This window comes from Bombina bombina, chromosome 3, assembly GCF_027579735.1.
Source record: "Bombina bombina isolate aBomBom1 chromosome 3, aBomBom1.pri, whole genome shotgun sequence".
NCBI classification, from domain to species: domain Eukaryota; kingdom Metazoa; phylum Chordata; class Amphibia; order Anura; family Bombinatoridae; genus Bombina; species Bombina bombina.
In genome coordinates this window covers 846,128,126-846,147,909 of record NC_069501.1, presented here as the reverse complement: position 1 = coordinate 846,147,909, position 19,784 = coordinate 846,128,126, and the positions used below count along the sequence as shown (strand labels likewise).

General features: G+C 34.2%; 1 protein-coding gene across 2 annotated transcripts in view; it reads right to left on the bottom strand.

The window, feature by feature from the left end:
- Window positions 1-19,784, bottom strand: part of FGF14 (fibroblast growth factor 14) — a 309,235-nt gene that overhangs the window by 8,743 nt on the left and 280,708 nt on the right. For both annotated transcript variants that reach the window (XM_053707806.1, XM_053707804.1), the window contains exon 4: window positions 2,151-2,349. In XM_053707806.1, the coding sequence (XP_053563781.1) occupies window positions 2,151-2,349 (199 nt within the window). The remainder of the gene's footprint in view (window positions 1-2,150; window positions 2,350-19,784) is intronic.

Genomic DNA, 19,784 nt, shown 5'->3' with positions numbered 1-19,784 from the left:
TTTATGACGTCTAAAACTCTGTTGTAACATTTGTTTTTTTTTCATTGATATTTTATATTATGAAAAAAAAGAGTTCTCTTGACCTGAACAGCAAATAACTTGAGAGAGGTGATGTCTCCAATTACTACCTTAATACCTGTCAGTGGAAGGCTATTTCAGCAAGTGTAGCTAAACTTCTTCTAGTTGGAGTGCCTGTGTTTTTGCTCACTTCAGTGCCATTTGATTAGTTCTCACTCACAATGCTCATATATTATATACGGGTAGGTGAAAGGGTAATACAACACAGTATAGCTACACAGTTTAGAATGGAGTTGAGCCAAATGTGCACCATGTCCTTTTTGTTTATATATCTTTTCCTTTAGCTATTACTGCAGTACTGACATTTCCAGTATTAATGGAGGTTTCAACAGCAAAAACAGCTCTTTCAAAATAAAGGTAAAGGAGCTATTTGTAAACAATTTAATACATTGCAGCAGGTAATACAGATCATTGGGAATACATGGCGAGGGGGGGTGAATGTAAGTACACAGTCCCTTTAATAAATAAAAAATCCAAGCCAATTTTTACCCAAATGTTCTCACAGGATATATTCATCAATCCCATTTGTAGTGATGTCATTGACTGAAGCTAGGGGGCATTGTTTAATTTTATGAAAATTCTGCACAGAGGCCATGTGTATTACCCAGACAGCCATATTCATAGATAAATTAGAAATTATACATTTCAAATCACATGACTGACCTTGATTTGTTATTTATAAAAATAGCATGAATGACACGAAAAACCATTAACTAATAATCTATTTAACTTGTGCAATGATTTCCACTGACATTATCTAAATCATGTTAAAGCTTTTGAAAGTTTGAAATTACATTTTCTCTCAAGAGAATATGACTCTGGGAGGCTGGAAGGATCTATTTCTATGGACATAATTGTTATTAGAATATTTCTGTTTGCTAATTAATTGGAAACATCAGTACATACCACAAAGTGACCTAAAAGGAAACTAAACAACATTGTCTCAAAATTATAGATATATAGTATACATATATGGTTCTTACATAAATCAATACATAAATTATTATTATTATTGTTAACCAATTTTTATACTATGATATGGATTTTGTCTCCATAAAAGCTGGAGTAATTCTAGAAGTGTGTATGTGTGTATTAGGCCATACATTTAGGGCAAGGTTACAAATTGCGGGGAATGAGTTTTCCGCACGCGTTATGGTCTTTTAGCAATCAATTTCCATTACGCAGCTATTACAATTGAAAAATCGGGATTGCACACAAAAGTTATAAGGTCTCAAAGATAGGAGATCTCGGGTGTTAGAAAAATAAAGCAGACGCTGGGATTTTACATTGATATACATTTGTTTAACTATGGAAAGATTTTACATTACAATCTTATGCACATTAAACAATATCTCAGAGGGATTTTCAAAAAGATAATCGCATATAGATCTTGAGATATCTAGACACATATATATTCATGTACATATCTCGCTATAAATAGATATATTAGTCCAAAATTAATTACATATATAGAGAAATATTTATTTATATTATTATTATTTATAAATAAATAGAATATATTCTTTTACAAAAACATTTTCGCAATATGAAATATTTGCATTTACTTGTACAATTTTTGAAGAGACTATGTCATGGGCTTTGCGCAACAGATTCAGTTTAGGGTTTTAGTGGTTTTTTTCTATTTGACTTCTATGGGGAATACGTGAATGAGCACGAGTTTTGGCTTTTTGGATTACGTGGGTTAATGTGCGTGAAAAATAAATTATTTTGCAACTTGTAAGACCTGCATAAACCCAAAAGCTATTACGCGTGCTGTGTTTTTGCAACAGCGAAAAACAGATTTGCGGTGCCCCTTGTTTGTTGCTTATTCTCATAGGTTGTTTTTTTTTATTTATCTAATTTTAGTTTAAATGTTAAATACTTTAATATAGCTCAAACCATTGCTTTGAGGAGGTCTGATTGTCTACATACAAACCCATACATTCACACACACACAGTTAAAATAAATATATAGATATATATATATATATATATATATATATATATATATATATATATATATATATATATATATATATATATATATATATATATATATATATTAAATATACCTTCCAATGGCTTCGGTAGAAAATGAGCTGCTGGTTTTGTTTTTTTGACTCTGTTGCCCTTCATTACTTGACCTTCTTTGTTGAGACCTAAGAACCAGGCTCTTCCAGATTCTTGTTGTCTGTATATCATAGATGAGTAGATAACATAATAATTTTCAAACACAGACTCCTTAAACTTGCATTCCAATGTAAAAAGTTCCTGTTGTACAAAAAAAGGTAAAAAGAATCAATTAAACTTTGTCAACAAACAAGGCAATGCAAGTACATATAAAACATTTTTTATTTTAATCAGTGTTGAGTTACATTTGTTTAGGTTATAGAATGTTTTCTATTAAAAATGTTTGGCAAATACTTTATGGTATATAAGATGTATAATGATGTATAATATCTGCAAACCACACAACATTAAAGGGATCTGAGACCCAAATGTTTTATTTAATGATTCAGGTAGTGCATGCAGTTTTAAGCAATTTTCTAATTTACTCCTATTATCAATTTTCTTCATTCACTAGTTGAAAAGCAGGAATGTAAGCTTAGGAGCCGGACCATTTTTGGTTAAGCACCTAAATGTAGCCACCAATAAGCAAGCGCTACGAATTGTGCTGAACAAAAAAATGGGCTGGCTACTAAGCTTACATTCCTGCTTTTCAAATAAAGATACAAAGAGTACAAAACATTTAGGTTTCATATCCCTTTAAACCCTCCTACTCAAACACACAAGACCAGATCAAACAACTAGGACAAATATTTGTTAGTGTTTATTCAATGGCATTGAGTTACATATAGAAATGTAATAAAACATATACATTTATTTTTAGATATCATTTTAGTAGAAGATTATGTTCACATAAACAGGGTATTTAGGTATAAAGCATTATAAATTTGATTAATTGGATCAATCAAACCTGCAAATGTATCATTCAATCTTTGATCTTTGCATGCATCAATCATAAATCAATTACGACTACTCAGCTGAAGTGAAACATGCAACATTGCTTAAGTTTTAAAGAATCCTATCTGAACACTATTAATATACAGTAGGTAGAATTGATTGATAGGAACTTGAATGTGTTACGCACAGAGGTTTAGTGATCACACAATTTGATTGCATTGGATTGTTATTTGCAGAAGACAAATAATGTGTCAGATGATGTCATATAATAATTTACAGCTATGCAATAGATATTACAACACATCTTATGTTTCCATCCATCAAACCTTTGTGTCATTAACTCTTTCTGTACTTCAAAATAATAATCTGAGGCCTTCATTAAAAGTTTAGCTCCATTGATTGTGCCATATAGCGACCCTGCACTAAGAATAATTCACAGTCTGGTATTACAAGATATTTACCAGAGAATGTTAGCACTGCCCACAATTAAGCATACCATAAACTTTCAATGGATAACGCAGAGTGTGCTATCATCGTTCATACTAAAGTGGTAATATATGTGTTGCCCTCGAGTTCAACACATAATAGCGCTAACTAGTTTAATGTGCCTAAACCTGAAGTAAAGTGTAAAGTAACGGGGCTAGGATGATAGCATAAAACACATGTAAAATACATTAAAATATAGTAATTCACATACACACACACACATATATATATATATACACACACATATATATATATATATATATATATAAACACAAACACATATTCAATGTAAAATAGGGCTTTATTATTTGTAAAAAAATTTAACCATTGAGTTAAAGGAATATAGTAAATGACAATGTGGTGGACTGGGAAGGTCTCAAAGGCGTATATGTATGTGTATGGATTTGTATTTGTGTAGATATGATTATATATCTATACATGTGTATGCATGTGTATGTGTGCATGCATATATACATACATACACATATATACAGTATCCCACAAAAGTGAGTACATCCCTCACATTTTTGTAAATATTTTATTATATCTTTTCATGTGACAACTTTGACACTTTGCTACAATGTAAAGTAGTGAGTGTACAGCCTGTATAACAGTGTAAAGTTTCTGTCCCCTCAAAATAACTCAACACACAGCCATTAATGTCTAAACAGTTGGCAACAAAAGTGAGTACACCCCTAAGTGGAAATGTCCAAATTGGGCCCAAAGTGTCAATATTTTGTGTGTCCACCATTATTTTCCAGCACTGCCTTAACCCTCTTGGGAATGAAGTTCACCAGAGCTTCACAGGTTGCCACTGGAGTCCTCTTCCCCTCCTCCATGACAACATCATGGAACTGGTGGATGTTAGAGACCTTGCGCTCCCCCACCTTCTGTTTGAGGATGCCCCACAGATGCTCAATAGGGTTTAGGTCTGGAGACATGCTTGGCCAGTCCATCACCTTTACCCTCAGCTTCTTTAGCAAGGCAGTGGTCACCTTGGAGGTGTGTTTGGGGTCATTATCATGTTGGAATACTGCCCTGCGACCCAGTCTCTAAAGGGAGGGAATCATGCTCTGCTTCAATATGTCACAGTACATGTTGGCATTCATGGTTACCTCAATGAACTGTAGCTTCCCAGTGCCAGCAGCACTCATGCAGGCCCAGACCATGACATTCCCACCACCATGCTTGACTGTGGGCAAGACACACTTGTCTTTGTACTCCTCATCTGGTTGCCGCCACACAGGCTTGACACAATCTGAACCCAATAAGTTTATCTTGGTCTCATCGGACCACAGGACATGGTTCCAGTAATTCATGTCCTTAGTCTGCTTGTCTTCAGCAAACTGTTTGCGGGCTTTCTTGTGCATCATCTTTAGAAGAGGCTTCCTTCTGGGATGACAGTCATGCAGACCAATTTGATGCAGTGTGCAGCATATGGTCTGAGCACTGACAGGCTGACCCATCTATTTCCCAAAGACAACCTCTGGATATGATGCTGAGCACATGCACTCAACTTCTTTGGTCGACCATGGCGAGGCCTGTTTGGAGTGGAACCTGTCCTGTGAAACCGCTGTATCGTCTTGCCCACAGTGCTGCAGCTCAGTTTCAGGGTCTTGGCAATCTTCTTATAGCCTAGGCCATCTTTATGTAGAGCAACAATTCTTTTTTTCAGATCCCCAGAGAGTTCTTTACCATTAGGTGCCATGTTGAACTTCCAGTGACCAGTATGAGAGAGTGTGAGAGCGATAACATCAAATTTAACACACCTGAGACCTTGTAACACTAACGAGTCACATGACACCAATGAGGGAAAATGGCTAATTGGGCCTAATTTGGACATTTCCACATAGGGGAAGTAGGGAGACCCCTATGAAACGCGTAAGGCAGGCCCAAGGTCTACGTCACACGCAGCTGTTTGGATCCATGAGCCGGCTACTGATTTGGATCAAGCTGTTTAGTGTGGTGGTTTTCACTTTTTACACCGGAGATCTTTTACTGGGACACCAGGGACCTCTTGACCTAAAGATAAGACGATTTGATTTGCCACCACTTTCACGTGGAGTATTTACCTGCATTGAGGGAGATGTATCTGTTTGGACAGTAGTGTCTCTATATACCATGGGATCTAATGGTGTTTCAGGATATGCCTTAACATACCTCATATATTTGAGGTTGTCTAGTGTGAGTTTGAATTTTGTGTGCTTCAATAAATCTTTAGAAAGTGTTTTTAACTACTACACTTAGAGGAGTCTGCACTGTTCTTTTTCCGTTTTCTTGTCCACATAGGGGTGTACTCACTTTTGTTGCCAACGGTTTAGACATTAATGGCTGTGTGTTGAGTTATTTTGAGCGGACAGCAAATTTACACTGTTACACAGGCTGTACACTCACTACTTTACATGGTAGCAAAGTGTCATTTCTTCAGTGTTGTCACATCAAAAGATATAATAAAATATTTACAAAAATGTGAGGGGTGTACTAAGTTTTGTGGGATACTGTACATACATGCACATATATACATACACACACAAATATACATACACACATTATCTGACCTCCAGATGTTACGCTCCTTTGGCTTTCACATAAACACTAACATTTTACGCTAAACTTGTAATATGCAAGAGCTATATATTACGGTCTAGAAATGTTAGGGCACCTTAGTGCAAAAATTTTTACGCTCCACTTGTAATATAGGCCTCTGAGTTCACCTTTCCAAAATTCAAAAATGTAGAAACTTACAAAAACTATGTTCCTTTTCAAGAAAAATAGAATACAGTTTATTTTCTGGGACCCATGAGTGCTTTTAATATTTTATTACAATTTTAAAATGAATGTTTCTGTGAGGTATCTGAAAACATTGTTTATCTCTTTCTATTTAAAAAATGTAAGACGTTAGTGGACATGCATTTTTATGGAAAATACTTTTTACTCAAAACAAAAACTTTATGTTTCTCTTGTGAAACTTAAATGGACAGTCAAGTCCAAAAAAAACTTTCATGATTTAAATAGGGAATGTAATTTTAAACAACTTTCCAATTTACTTTTATCAACACATTTTGCTTTGTTCTCTTAGTATTCTTAGTTGAAATCTAATTCTAGGAGGTTCATATGCTAATTTCTTAGCCCTTGAAGACTGCCTCTAATCTGAATGCATTTTGACCACTAGAGGACATTAGTTCATGTGTTTCATATAAATAACATTGAGCTCATACCCTGGAGTGAGCACTGACTTTCTAAAAAGCAAGTCTGTCAAGACAACTTAAATAAGGGGGTAGTTTGCAGAGGCTTATATACAAGGTAATCTCAGAGGTAAAAAGTATATTAGTATAACTGTGTTGGGTATGCAAAACTGGGGAACGGGTAATAAAGAGATAATCTTTCTTTTTAAACAACAAAAATTCTGGTGTTGACTGTCCCTTTAAGGGCATTGCAATCAATAGCGTGGCTTTATCTGTAATCGCTTACTAAATAAAAACAGTTTGTTCTATGTCAACAATTAATTCACCAATCCAAATCACAGACAATTAGCATTACTAGCCTTTGTGCCCTTCCTATGTTCTTTTTAAACCACATTCTGTTTTTAGAATGTTCTTAAAAAATAAAATTATTTGTTAGGAACAAGCTAGGTAAGAAATATGTTGAGTGAAATTTTTTTTTTTTTTTTTTTTTAAAGTAACAATTAAAGATGTATACATGTGTTTATGTAATTTGCATTTAGTTCCCACAGCAACTGTTAAAAAATGTGCCTAGCATATTTTTGCTTTCAAGCCCAGCCCATTTAATAGGATTGTGGTTTAAAATAGAAGAAACAGATATTTCATATACAAAAATGTACATAGAGGAACAATTTGCCATACATTTTAAACTCTGCAGCTGGTATAACGAGTCATTGAAAACACATTAAATGGAGACCAATTTTAAAATTCACCGTCTCTTTAATAATTTCAAATTTTGGATATTGTGGCAAAATCTTCTATAGAAGATATGTTAAATAAACTTCTTGCTCAATGCATGTGGCCCAAGTGGCAGGCTAGCCTAATTTGTGGCTGTTTGGCTATTCATTAATTAAAATACTGCCTCTTTTTCCTTATAAATTACAGTCACTCTGACAATTTGCAGAAATTAATAAAATAACAAGCATATTTTTGATAACAAAGGTAAAAGTTAAATACTCATTTTGCTGTCACAAACATTACCAAGGCCCCTACAGTACCCACACAGACATATTCCAAGTCCCTTAGGTACCCTGCCTAAATTCCGTTCTATTGCTGTGAATTATCAGCGTTATTTTCCTAGTCTGCTGTGGCAATGGACACCCATCTATAAATAAGCATGTGAATACGAATACAAGTGTGATTGTGTACATTAGATAGAGATGTTGTAAATTTTCCCAGGTTCCAAACATACATAGTGGGAGACGATGTGTATCTATAAAAAATCCTGTATTACATTTTTGTGCAGTTGTCTGTTATTAACAATTATCCATTCGTCCCTACAGAGACAGCATTTTACATGTAAATTAGAAATACTATCCTTCCAAATTGAATATTTCTCCTATACTAAAACTCATCATATACATAATAATACATCAAGCTAATGCAGTATAATATGGTACTTACACCCTTATTTATAGAAAATGGCAATAAAACGTACAATTTGCCTTTCTCTAAATTAAAAAAAAAAAGGCAAAAACAGAAGAAAACAAACCATTGCTTAGTTTGGAATAGTGTATATAATCTACATGCTCTGGACGCAGTCAATAAAAATATAGGTTATTACAACTACTTTTGGTATTGATGCAGAAAAGTAAGAGAGCAGACTTTGGAAGTTGTCAGAGTTAAAATATGTCTGTGAAAAGAAGATTTCATAATTTAACAGAAAGTCGCCAAAGCACTAACACTTGTGCTCCCCTTGTAATCTGTTTTTAATAAAAAAAAATAGTTTGTGTGCTGCATATCTCCTGGGGTTGCTAAGGGGCAATTTTTCTTGCATTGACGTTTGTTTTCTTTAAATAGTAATATTTCCCTCTGCCTGTCTAAATGCCTCAGAAGGCTGGGTAGAGGTAAATGAGATCAAACCATGGGTAATGCTGCACAAATTGCTCATGGTGCTGTTGACTTTAGAAAGACCCATAGATACCTTAGCCAGGTGGTGGTTAGTGCTGTCATTTAATAAAATGTAAGGGAGCTCATAGAGAGACCTTCAGCTCCCTGTAAGACCACACATGATCTCTTGAAAAATCAAGAGCATAAGTGCATTTTTGGAGTTAAATGTGTCTATATGAGTCTGATATTGGGTTTCTATGGCTGACAAGGAGTTAATAATACTTTATATGTGGCTGCCAAAGTGCTAATACTTATATGTATAATGCTGGAAATTGGTTAAAGGGATATGAAGCCAAATGTTTTCTTTAATGAATCAGATAGAGCATGCAAATTTTAAGCAACTTTCTAATTTACTCCTATTATCAATTTTGTTTGTTGCAATCCTTATTTGAAAAGCTGGAATGTTAGTTTAGGAGCCATTTTTGGTTCAACCCCCTGGGTAGCGCTTGCTTATTAGTGGCTACATTACTGCTTTTCAAATAAAGATACCAAGAGAACAAACAAAAATTGATAATAGGAGAAAATTAGAAAGTTGCTTAAAATTGAATGCCCTATCTGAATCATGAAAGAAAAAATGTGGGTTTCATATCCCTTTAAAGCAACAAACAATTTATACTGCTCTGTATGTGACTTATGTCTTAGTACTGTTGTATATTTGCTTGGAAAGGGGCAATACTGCTGTATATATGGAAAACACAGTTAAAGGGATAGTAAACACCAAAAATGTTATTGTTTAAAAAGATAGATAATCCCTTTATTTACCATTCCCCAGTTTTGCATAACCAACACTGTAATAGAAATGTTAATACTTTGTATCTAAGCTTCTGCAGACTGCCTTATCTCAGATCTTTGGATTTCAGGCAATTAGTGCTGACTCTTAAATAACTTCACGTGCATATGAAACACATGAACTAACGCCCTCTAGTGGTGAAAAACTGTCAAATGCAGAGGCGGCCTTCAAGGGCTTAGAAATTAGCATATGAGCCCACCTATGTTTAGCTTTCAACTAAGAATAACAAGGGAACAAAGCAAATTTGATGATAAAAGTAAATTAGAATGTTGTTTAAAATTACATGCCCTCCCTAGAGTGAGAAATGTATAGAGTAAGCTGGAATACTGGCTTAAGAATAAACTTAAAATTGAACGAATAGCTCTTTCATTGTTTCAGATTATATTTTGTCTAAAATCTGAAGAAGGGCGACAACCTAATGAGAAATTAGTCAACCTATCTATCTTTGCCACCAGATATCTGGTTTGCAAGAAATGGAAGCTGAGGTCGGTACCAACTATTGCTGAAATCAGGGATCACCTAAAGAAACAATGTGTCTTAGAACAGAAAAATACTAATATAGATAATGAACCTGATGTAAAGAAATGTTTTGATAAATGGGCACCATTTATTAAGATTTTCCCTGAGAGAGAAATCGATCACTTAATTTCTCCATTTAAGAATTCGGAGTTAATATTATTGGGAACCGGGATTTTCCTAACTTCCAATTTTCCCTTTCCTTCCTTCCCTTCTTCCCCCCCCCCTGCCCCCCCCCCCCCTTTTTTTGTTTGTTTTTTGTTTGTTTGTTTTTTTTTGTTTTGGTTTGGTTTTTGGTTTACCAGTTTTTGGTGTTTTATTAATTTTTTTTATTTTATTTTTTTTTAAAAATATAAATAAAACACCCCAACAATGAGTAATATGAAGATAGTCAGATGCCTTAGGTTTAACCGATTAAGTATATGATGGGTAATATGCAATTTTGGTTGACAATTATTATTTTCTTCCCATTGTTTCTTGTTTATGAACTGTAAGAGTATGGCTTCTTGTTTTCATGGCACTTGTATTCGTTGTTGGATATAAATAAATGGTTAAAAAAAAAAAATTACATGCCCTATCTGAATAATGAAAGTTTAATTTGGATTTTACTATCCCTTTAATAATGTTGTGTATATGGCTGGCAAGGGGTTAAGATTCTTAAGTGGGTGACAAAAGTTTAAAACTGTTATGTACTGTATGTTGCTGATGGGAAATAAATAATCACTGTTCTTTATGTAGCTGAGAGCAATAATGGAAATATGATAGTTTGCTTTGCTAGGGCAGCACAACATCTAAATATCCATTGCACTGAAAGTTGTTAATTTTTATTTTTTAATAGTTTTTATTGAGGTTGACAAATGTTGAAACAGAAAGCAGCCAGTTTACATATGTGAAAGCAAAATATCATCAGTCACATTAAAGAAAAGAAAATGACATACATACATTTTCTGTTGCATATTAAATGTTGTCTAACAGTAGAGCTATAAATGTAACAAGGGTAAATAAATTGGGCTTAGAGATTTGGAACCTCTTTTTAAATATCATAATGGTTCCTCTAATTATGTGAAGGGTCACTCATGGACCCAATTGAGAGGTGATTTACACAGAGGGGAACTGAAATTATGAAAACGGTCACTTTTAGACCTAGGTAAAATTATGGATTATTGATGCTGATGATAAATATAGAAAAGTAGCGGGCAAGAGCCGTTCTGATAAATACCCAAGGTGACAAGATCTTGTAGTATTGTGAGAGTAATGCTAGAGAACCTTTAGGTCAGAGACTCACTATGTATTAGTAAAAATAGATTCAATACATATGTGAGCAAACTTGGTGGTAGTAGCCTTCCTGAAGCTAAATCATATTCCAGCATAAATATGAGATAGATACGGAAGTTAGTCAATTTCTCAAGATGCTATGTCTATCACTAATGGAGTAAGTTTATGCAAATTATCCACTGTGTTAGCTATCTGGTTCTGTGTTAGTTGAGTGGTTATTAGGTAATATTTCCTAGGTGTGGTCTACCTATCAATAAAAGAGAAGCTCTCGATTGAGAGTAATGTCACGTATTATTTTGTTCTGGAGTAGTCTTAACCTATCTCTATCTGGTACATAATAGTGCTTTAAACCATAGTGAAGGCTAGGTGCAATGCATGGTTAATTTTTGTTTTTGGAGTAACTTTGGTAATATTGACTCACCTTATAGATGGCAGCATTAGTAAAATACTATTGAAATGAATAATGTGTAGTCAGGATGAGGGGTACACAAAAAGTATACACTAGTCTGGACCTATAGCCCTGTCTCGGCCGCTGGCAGAGCATAGGTATTATATTCAAGGGATAGAACTCCTTTATATTAAACATTATATTTAGGCAAGTGCATAGTTAAACTTAAAGGTTATTTGTTACAGCCATGACTACTGAAGTATAGAATTTATATATGGGATTGCTTGCTGCACCATTGGCCACTCATACAAAAGGTTAAACATTATTTTTTGGAAAATGAATACTTAGACTAAGAGGTTAAAATATGCATACATAGATAGACATATTATATTGATTAGCATTTAATCCACTGTTTCAGTTGTATATAGGTACAATACTAAGTAGTACTCCAGATAGGTAGAAATTAAGTCAAAGGATATGCACAAGTCAGTAAACTCAGGGGAGAAGGAGCATAATGGATAGACTTCCAACACATAGTACTGGGGGTTGTGGAGTATGTGGCAGTTGCATCACTGAGGTTAGCCACTATCCCTCTATCCTGCTGTGATCTGTGATTTTATCCAACACCCATTCTTCTAAGGGTCAGAGAGGAAAGAGATTCAATTATGGATTGATCGTCCATAAGCTTAAACTTAATATGGCTGTCCGGTTGCCTAAAGGAGAGGGGGGAGCGAAAATGAGCAGGTTGGTGTTGAGTCATTAGGAGCCTAGGGAGTGATCTTTTAAAGGGAGTGGAGGGGCTCAAAAACTCATGTAGATGTCCTCTGGGATCCATTGATGAATCTCCTGTAGCGTTAACTGTCTGGGCCGAGGGAGTGTGTCTTGGGGTGCCGGCCCCCTTTTCGACATAGTCAGATTGGAGCTTGTCAGAATAGACTAGGTATGGTGGTGCAGTGTAATCTGAGGTTTGTGACTCTCCCTGTGCTTTATCTCCTGCACGGTCATTGTAAGGGAGTTCTGACCGGGATCTGCTGTAGTACTCGTCCACTTGTAGAGAAGAAGGGTGATCGAAAGCTTCTAGTAAGGGAAGTAAAACCTCTAGGAGCTGTTGTTTGAGGCCTTGAAAATGATCAGGGAGGAGATGATTCACTCATGCCTCCCATCGATCGATGATTAAGGCTGTCTCCATAGTACTAGAGTGAGAAAATAGCATTTTAGTTTTCTGCAGTCTTTAGGGCTGGAAAGTTAGTTGGTGTGTATATAGGCAGGTTCTCTTGTAGATTAGCATTGGGGGTAGCGATAACGGAAGGTAAGGCCAATGCCTGAAGTCTCAGCATTTAGGATAGCGAGACGCATGTCATAAATGCCACTGAAGTGGGATCAAAATGCTCTGCTAGTAGTGGGAGATCTAAAGAGATGTTTAGTTGTCGTTGATGGTGTTGTCACACACAGATAATCAACGGATTTATGATTTAGTCATTGCAGCCTCTAAATTTGTGGTCATGCTTGATCAGTGCTTGGACACGCCCCCTGAAAGTTGTTCATTTTATGTGCATTTAATTTTAATATACACTTTTACTTTTACTATTCTTGAGATATTTACTGTGAATACCATCCTTGATTAAACTATTATGCTGTCATTTCTATTCTACCTATTTTATACTTATTCTTTAGTTTACGGCCTAATTATATTAGATTGTTGTTCTTGTTTTGCTATGAACTAAAGAAATATGATACAACCCTACCACCCATATTCCTGATTATATAATGGGTTGATAGCCACTAACTAATTTAGGATTCCTACACCATCATTTCACTGTATGGCAGCTGATTCATCATGAAAATGAGAATAGATGAACTAAAGCAACTTGAACACAGGAACAGAACAGTCAGCAAACATCTCTCTAAGCATTTATTAGTTGTGGGATTTTCAAATGTATTGCCGTTAATTATCCAGTAACAAGTCATTATGTGCTAAATTTGGCGCATATTATTTGGGCTATAAATATCAAACATCTTTAATCAATCAATTTCCTCATAGCTGTTTAATGAGTAAGGCATTATGTTGTGTGTGTTTTAACTTGTCCGACACACAGAAAACTGAGACATTCTCAGTAGCTCATCTTAGCAAGGAAAGGAATAAACACTCACACACACACAATCTCTCACATGTTCTTCAAGATTTTTATTATGAACAACAACAACAACAACAACAAAAAGATAATTGTATGTAAAAAAAAATGTAATTTAAAAATTCCTATAAAAATATCTGTAAATTTTTTCTAGAAGTAATAATTATTTTCATAAGTTGCATCATTATAAAACACTAAATTGCTATTAATCAAACATTATTAATGCAATAAATTTTTGATAAAAACATTATGGGCAAGATTACGAGCGGAGTGCAAAATTGTGCTTTTGCTAGCGTGATATTTTGGCTCTACTCGTAATGCCAGCACACGCAATTGTGCACTGGTATTTGAAGTGGCCGCAATGCGAACGCGAGCTCACATTCACATTGCATTGAAGCTTTGCACTTAATAAAGCGTGCTTCCATAGGCTCCAATGGGAGCCTTGTTCTCATGCCGTGAGACACAGCATGAGAACCTAGCGCAGCAAAGGGGGTAAGTTGCGCAGTGACGGGCAGCAAATTTTAAATATACAGTATATGTATATATGTATGTGTTGATATCTGTAAATACACATATTAACACATAAATATAAATATATATAAGCATATTCGTATATATTTATGGAGCACTAATTGCTATCGCTTGTTATGGCTGGTTATTTATAGCGTGCTAGTTTACGAGCGATAAATTATCGCTACACTTGTAATCTAGCCCTATATAATTTAAATAATTATTGTGCCATTCATTACATCTGTGCATAATTTTTGATGTACCATTCTCAGATATGTTGTTAAATTAGAAATTTAATTTAAGGAGGTTAATTAATTCTATTATGTATTATTTTAAATACTAAATAATCTATTGTAATTTTGCTTTCTTCTGAATGGCAAACACGTTGTTTTTAAGTGAAGAAAGTAATATTTTTGACATTAGATTTTAGCTAAACCATAACTTAGCAACTCCCATAAAAATCACAAATACAATTAAAAGAAATTACACATTTTGATATTTAAAAAAATAAATAAATCCATAAATAAACACACTAGATTAGTTCCCAATCGATTTTACATTGAGTTTGAACTACTGTAAAGGACCATAAACAACATTTATCAATAATCTATACATAGATATGTATTGTGCACTTCCTACAAATCCTCACTGACTGATAGGCAGCTCTGACTAATTTTCACTGGCTGATACTTCTTCTTAATGGTCATTGGTTAATAAGTACTTCCTGCTAATGTTCATTAGTAGGAATTGCATAACTAATTCTCTAGTATACTAGTTTGAAAATTTGAAGTAAAACCTGTTTAAATTAAAATTTAGATAAAAATGTCAACATGTTTAAATGGTGTACTCAATGCTTAAAAGTTTTAAGCATAATGTTCATTAAAATTACAGAATTCCAACAATCAAAATCAAATAAAATATAGGCACTTACCCTCCAAATGAATGGCAAGTTAAAGGGACAGTCTACACTAGAATTATTGTTTTAAAAGATAGATAATCCCTTTATTACCCATTCCCCAGTTTTGCACAACCAACACCGTTATATTAATATACTTTTTACCTCTGTATTACAGATTTTTCTTCCTGAACTAAAACTACAGGCATATGATGATTTATAAGTACTTCTAAACCCTAAGGTGTTTATCCACCAATCAGCAAGAACAACCCAGGTTGTTTACCAAAAATGGGCTGGCATCTAAACTTAAATTCTTGCTTTTCAAATAAAGATACCAAGAGAATAAAGACAGTTTGATAATAGGAGTAAATTAGAAAGTTGCCTAAAATTGCATGCTCTATCTGAATCACAAAATAAAAAATTTAGCTTCAGTGTTCCTTTAAAATAATACAAAAACAACATCTTCATAGGAATGTTCACCCAATGTCTCAGGTGTTTGTTATGGTTTTCCATTTCCGTTATGACTTGTTGTTTTATTTATAAAAGAAAAACATGATAAATTCCTACTTACAGCAGATTAATTTCACATAAACATGACTTTCCTCCTATCATAGAAAGATTTTCAAGTATTGGTATCACTGTATGAACATCACATTTAGTCTCAGTATAATACATTTCATTCGGACAATTCAGCTTTACAGTCCATTGCATCTATAAAAAAATAAGCAGCTTTTAATATCCAGAAGATTGCAAAAGCCATCATGCTTTGTAGTGCTGAAATTACAATGGCAGTAGAAGCATTGCAGAAAAGTAATATGCTAGTGATGACTTGCCCTCTTGTGTGGATGCGCAACTATTTATATGGCAGTGTCCTTTGTAAATGAACTTTGCTCCAGCTTTATTTTTGTATCACTGATCCATCACAGAACTATCAAAATATTGCCTTCTACGAATAGGTCATACAAATGGCAGTAAGAATCAAAGTGGCTGGAATAGTGTCTCGGTTAAAGGGACAGTCTACTTGAATTTGTTATTGTCTAAAAAGAACGATAATCCATTTATTACCCATTCTCCAGTTTTGCATTACCAACACTGTTATATTAATATACTTATTATCTCTGTGATTACATTGTATGTAGGCCTTTGCATACTGCCCCCTTATTTCAGTTCTTTTGACAATGCCGACTCATAAAAGACTCCACTGGAGAGAGCACAATGTTATCTATATGGCACACATGAACTAGTCCTGCGGAAAACTGTCAAAATGAGATAAGAGGCGGCCTTCAAGGACTTATAAATTAGCATATGAGCCTACCTAGGTTTAGCTTTCAATAAAGAATACCAAGAGAACAAAGCAAATTTGAGGCTAAAAGTAAATTGGAAAGCGGCTTAAAATTGCATGCCCTGTCTGAATCATGAAAGTAAAATTTTTACTTGACTGTACATTTAAGGCACCCAAACTAATTAATAGACCCACTGAAAAACTGTTTAGACAATAATTGTTGGGATTAAATATATTTTCTCTGCCATAAAGCCTGGCTGTCTCTTTACATTTTTTTTTTACCATTTGCTATGAAATGACAATCTAATTGAAACAGATTTTACGTCTAAGTTGAATTTAAAAGTAAAATGCTTCAGGTCACATGAAAATTAAGAATACAAAACTTATAATGAACTTCCTTCAGTTTTACAGATTTAATTGTAACTTTCATTGGAATCATTTTAAAATGGTTTAGCAATAAGTTTAAATACATTTGTAAAAATTGGGTACAAGTAGTGTCTAGAAAAATAACTAATGACTTATTTAATTTACATTTTCATTATTGGTTGGGAAATATAAAAATAGTATGTTAACAATAGTACACATGATCTACATGAAAAATAAAGACAATGGGGCCGATTTATCAAAGTCTGGTGGACATGATATGAGACAACACATTTAACATTGCACACGCAGTTCTAGTGAACTGCTTGTGCAATGCCACCCCCTGCAGATTCACGGCCAATTGGCCGCTAGCAGGGGGTGTCATTCTACCCGATTGTATAGGATTGGGCAGATTGGCCAGATTGGCAATTTGGCCCCTGATAAATCGGACCCATATACTCATCAAAACTATTTTATTACTTAAATTTATTTAATAAACTAAACCGTATTTTATACATACTCGTAAGAGCTGTTTTGTTTTGTAAATTTGTGGTGTTTTTTTGAAGGCAGCTACTATTGTATGTATTTGTGTATACTTTTTTTCTGGCACATAATTTTCTATTATAGAACAAATTAAGTTATCCTATTTGTCATACTTCTTATTAGTGCAGGGCTTTACAAATCTAGTCCTTACACCTCACTAACAGGTCAGAATTTCAAGATGACCTTACATGACAGAAGCTTAATAACCATGGTTACTGATCAGCTAAGTGTGTTTTAGTTTAGCTATTCTGAAAATCTAGTAGGCTAGGGGGCTGTATGGACTGGAATTGAAAAACCCTGAAATAGGAAGGGGGGGGGTTCCTTGCTACCATCCCTTAATATCTAATTCTTCTTTCATGCTTCCTCTGCTTCTCGTCCTTTTACATCTTTTTGTGTCCATGTTTTCTTTTCTCCTTTAAAATTTAAACACATAGACAAAGAGCTTGTGCTGTTTATGAATTATACAAGCTGATACATACTGATAGATAGATACTGTAGATAGATAGATAGATAGATAGATAGATAGATAGATAGATAGATAGATAGATGATATATAGATATACAGACACAAAACACATAGACAAAGATAGATAGACAGAAGGATAGGCAGATAGACAGACAGACAGACAGATCAGCCATGACAGGCCACATTTTTAAAAATGGAAAGTTTCTGTTTTGCTTTCAAAGTTTAAAACTACTATTTTTTATTCTGCATCATGGAATCATAAAGAATATAGGTATATGTTAATTTATTTTCTAATAGTTACTTGATTTAACGTAGGTTCTACTTTCTGAAAACTATGGAGGTCCCTTTTAGATTGATGTAAAAACAACATAGGATGAGGAGATTATTGCACATATTCTAAATAGAGAGCAGGAGTTGCTATTGCACAGTTTCTATATTTTTGGAGTTATATTCTTGCTTTTTCATTGAAATGAAAATCATTACATTCAATGCCAACAAGCTAATTAAATAAATATGTATTTGTTAACAGATGGTTTGACTGGCATTGTCAATGCTTTAAGTACCCACTTCATAATCTAACAGTGATAGTATAAAGTTTTTTATGTAGTGACCAGAATAATCCTTTAAGCTCTAAAATTATAGTGACTGCTGAAAAGCAATGTCCTAATAGAAATTAAGCTCCTGAATTTTATTAAAGACCCCAACATTTTCTTTCATCATTCAGATAGTTCATACAATATAAAACAACTTTCCAATTTACTTCTATGATCTAATTTGCTTCATTCTTTTGGTATCCTTTGTTGAAGGAGCTGTAATGCACTACTTGGGAGCTAGCTGAAGGCTACTGAAAAGGGGCAGCCACCAGTCAGCAGGTTATGAGCCTACCTAGGTATACTTTTCAACAACAGATACAAAGAGACTGAAACTAATTAGATTATAGAAATACATGGGAAAGTTATTTTAAATTGCATTCTCTATCTGAATCATGAAAGAAAAAAATGGGTTTCATATCCTTTTAACTGTTTCTTTCACCTTTGGTTGTTCTAAAGTACCTGAAAGATAGTATTTTTGTAGCAGAATTCATTTAAGATTACATTTAAAAAAAAAAAATATTTTTGTACAAGGCATTTACTGCATTTAACATTTCAAAAAGTTGTTCTGCGGTGTAAGATAATTCATTCTTTTTATTTTGTGTGTTTCTTTAGTCTATCAAGGCTGTTCTACAGAGGGACAGGATGACGTGCCAGTACAGACAGATCATTCAGTTTCATTGGAAAATAAGCATTTTCAGAAAAGAATTAACTTTTAATAAAGTTAGCAACTAGCACAAGCTGGAGTTATCAGCTTCACATTAAAAGAGCATCATCTTGTTCCATTGTCAACACTAAAAATAGAGTGTGGCTGCTTGCGTTAAACCTTTCTTTTATTCTCACCACTGGGGTTGATTCCAGTCATTCTGATTTACATGTTTTTCAAGTTTGGAGCGATCACAATGCAAACAATAAAACCCTTTCCTTATTGGGGAAAGTTGGGATCAGATTGTTTAAAGGGGCACTAAAATTAAAATGAAACTTTCAAACACAGCATGCAGTTTTAACAGACTTTACAATTTACCTCCATTATCAAATTGTGATATTTGTCTATTTATATGCACACTTTTTGAAATACCAGCTCCTACTGAGCATGTGCAAGGGTTCTCAGTGTATGTGCATATGAGTCTGTGATTGGTTGATGACTGTCACATGATACAGGAGGCTGTTAATTTGAAGTAAAATCAAATTCTTATTTACAATTTAGATCAAGTGCTATTGCTTTGTCTTTTTATGATACATCTGTTGATTATGAAAATCTACTGTATTAAATGGTTCTGTAACACTTATCAGAAATACCACTCTACACAAATGCAAAACACACACAGGAACCCCATAATCCATCTTGGTTTTCGGTGATCAACAGCCATAATTGGACATTCCCTGTAATGTGGA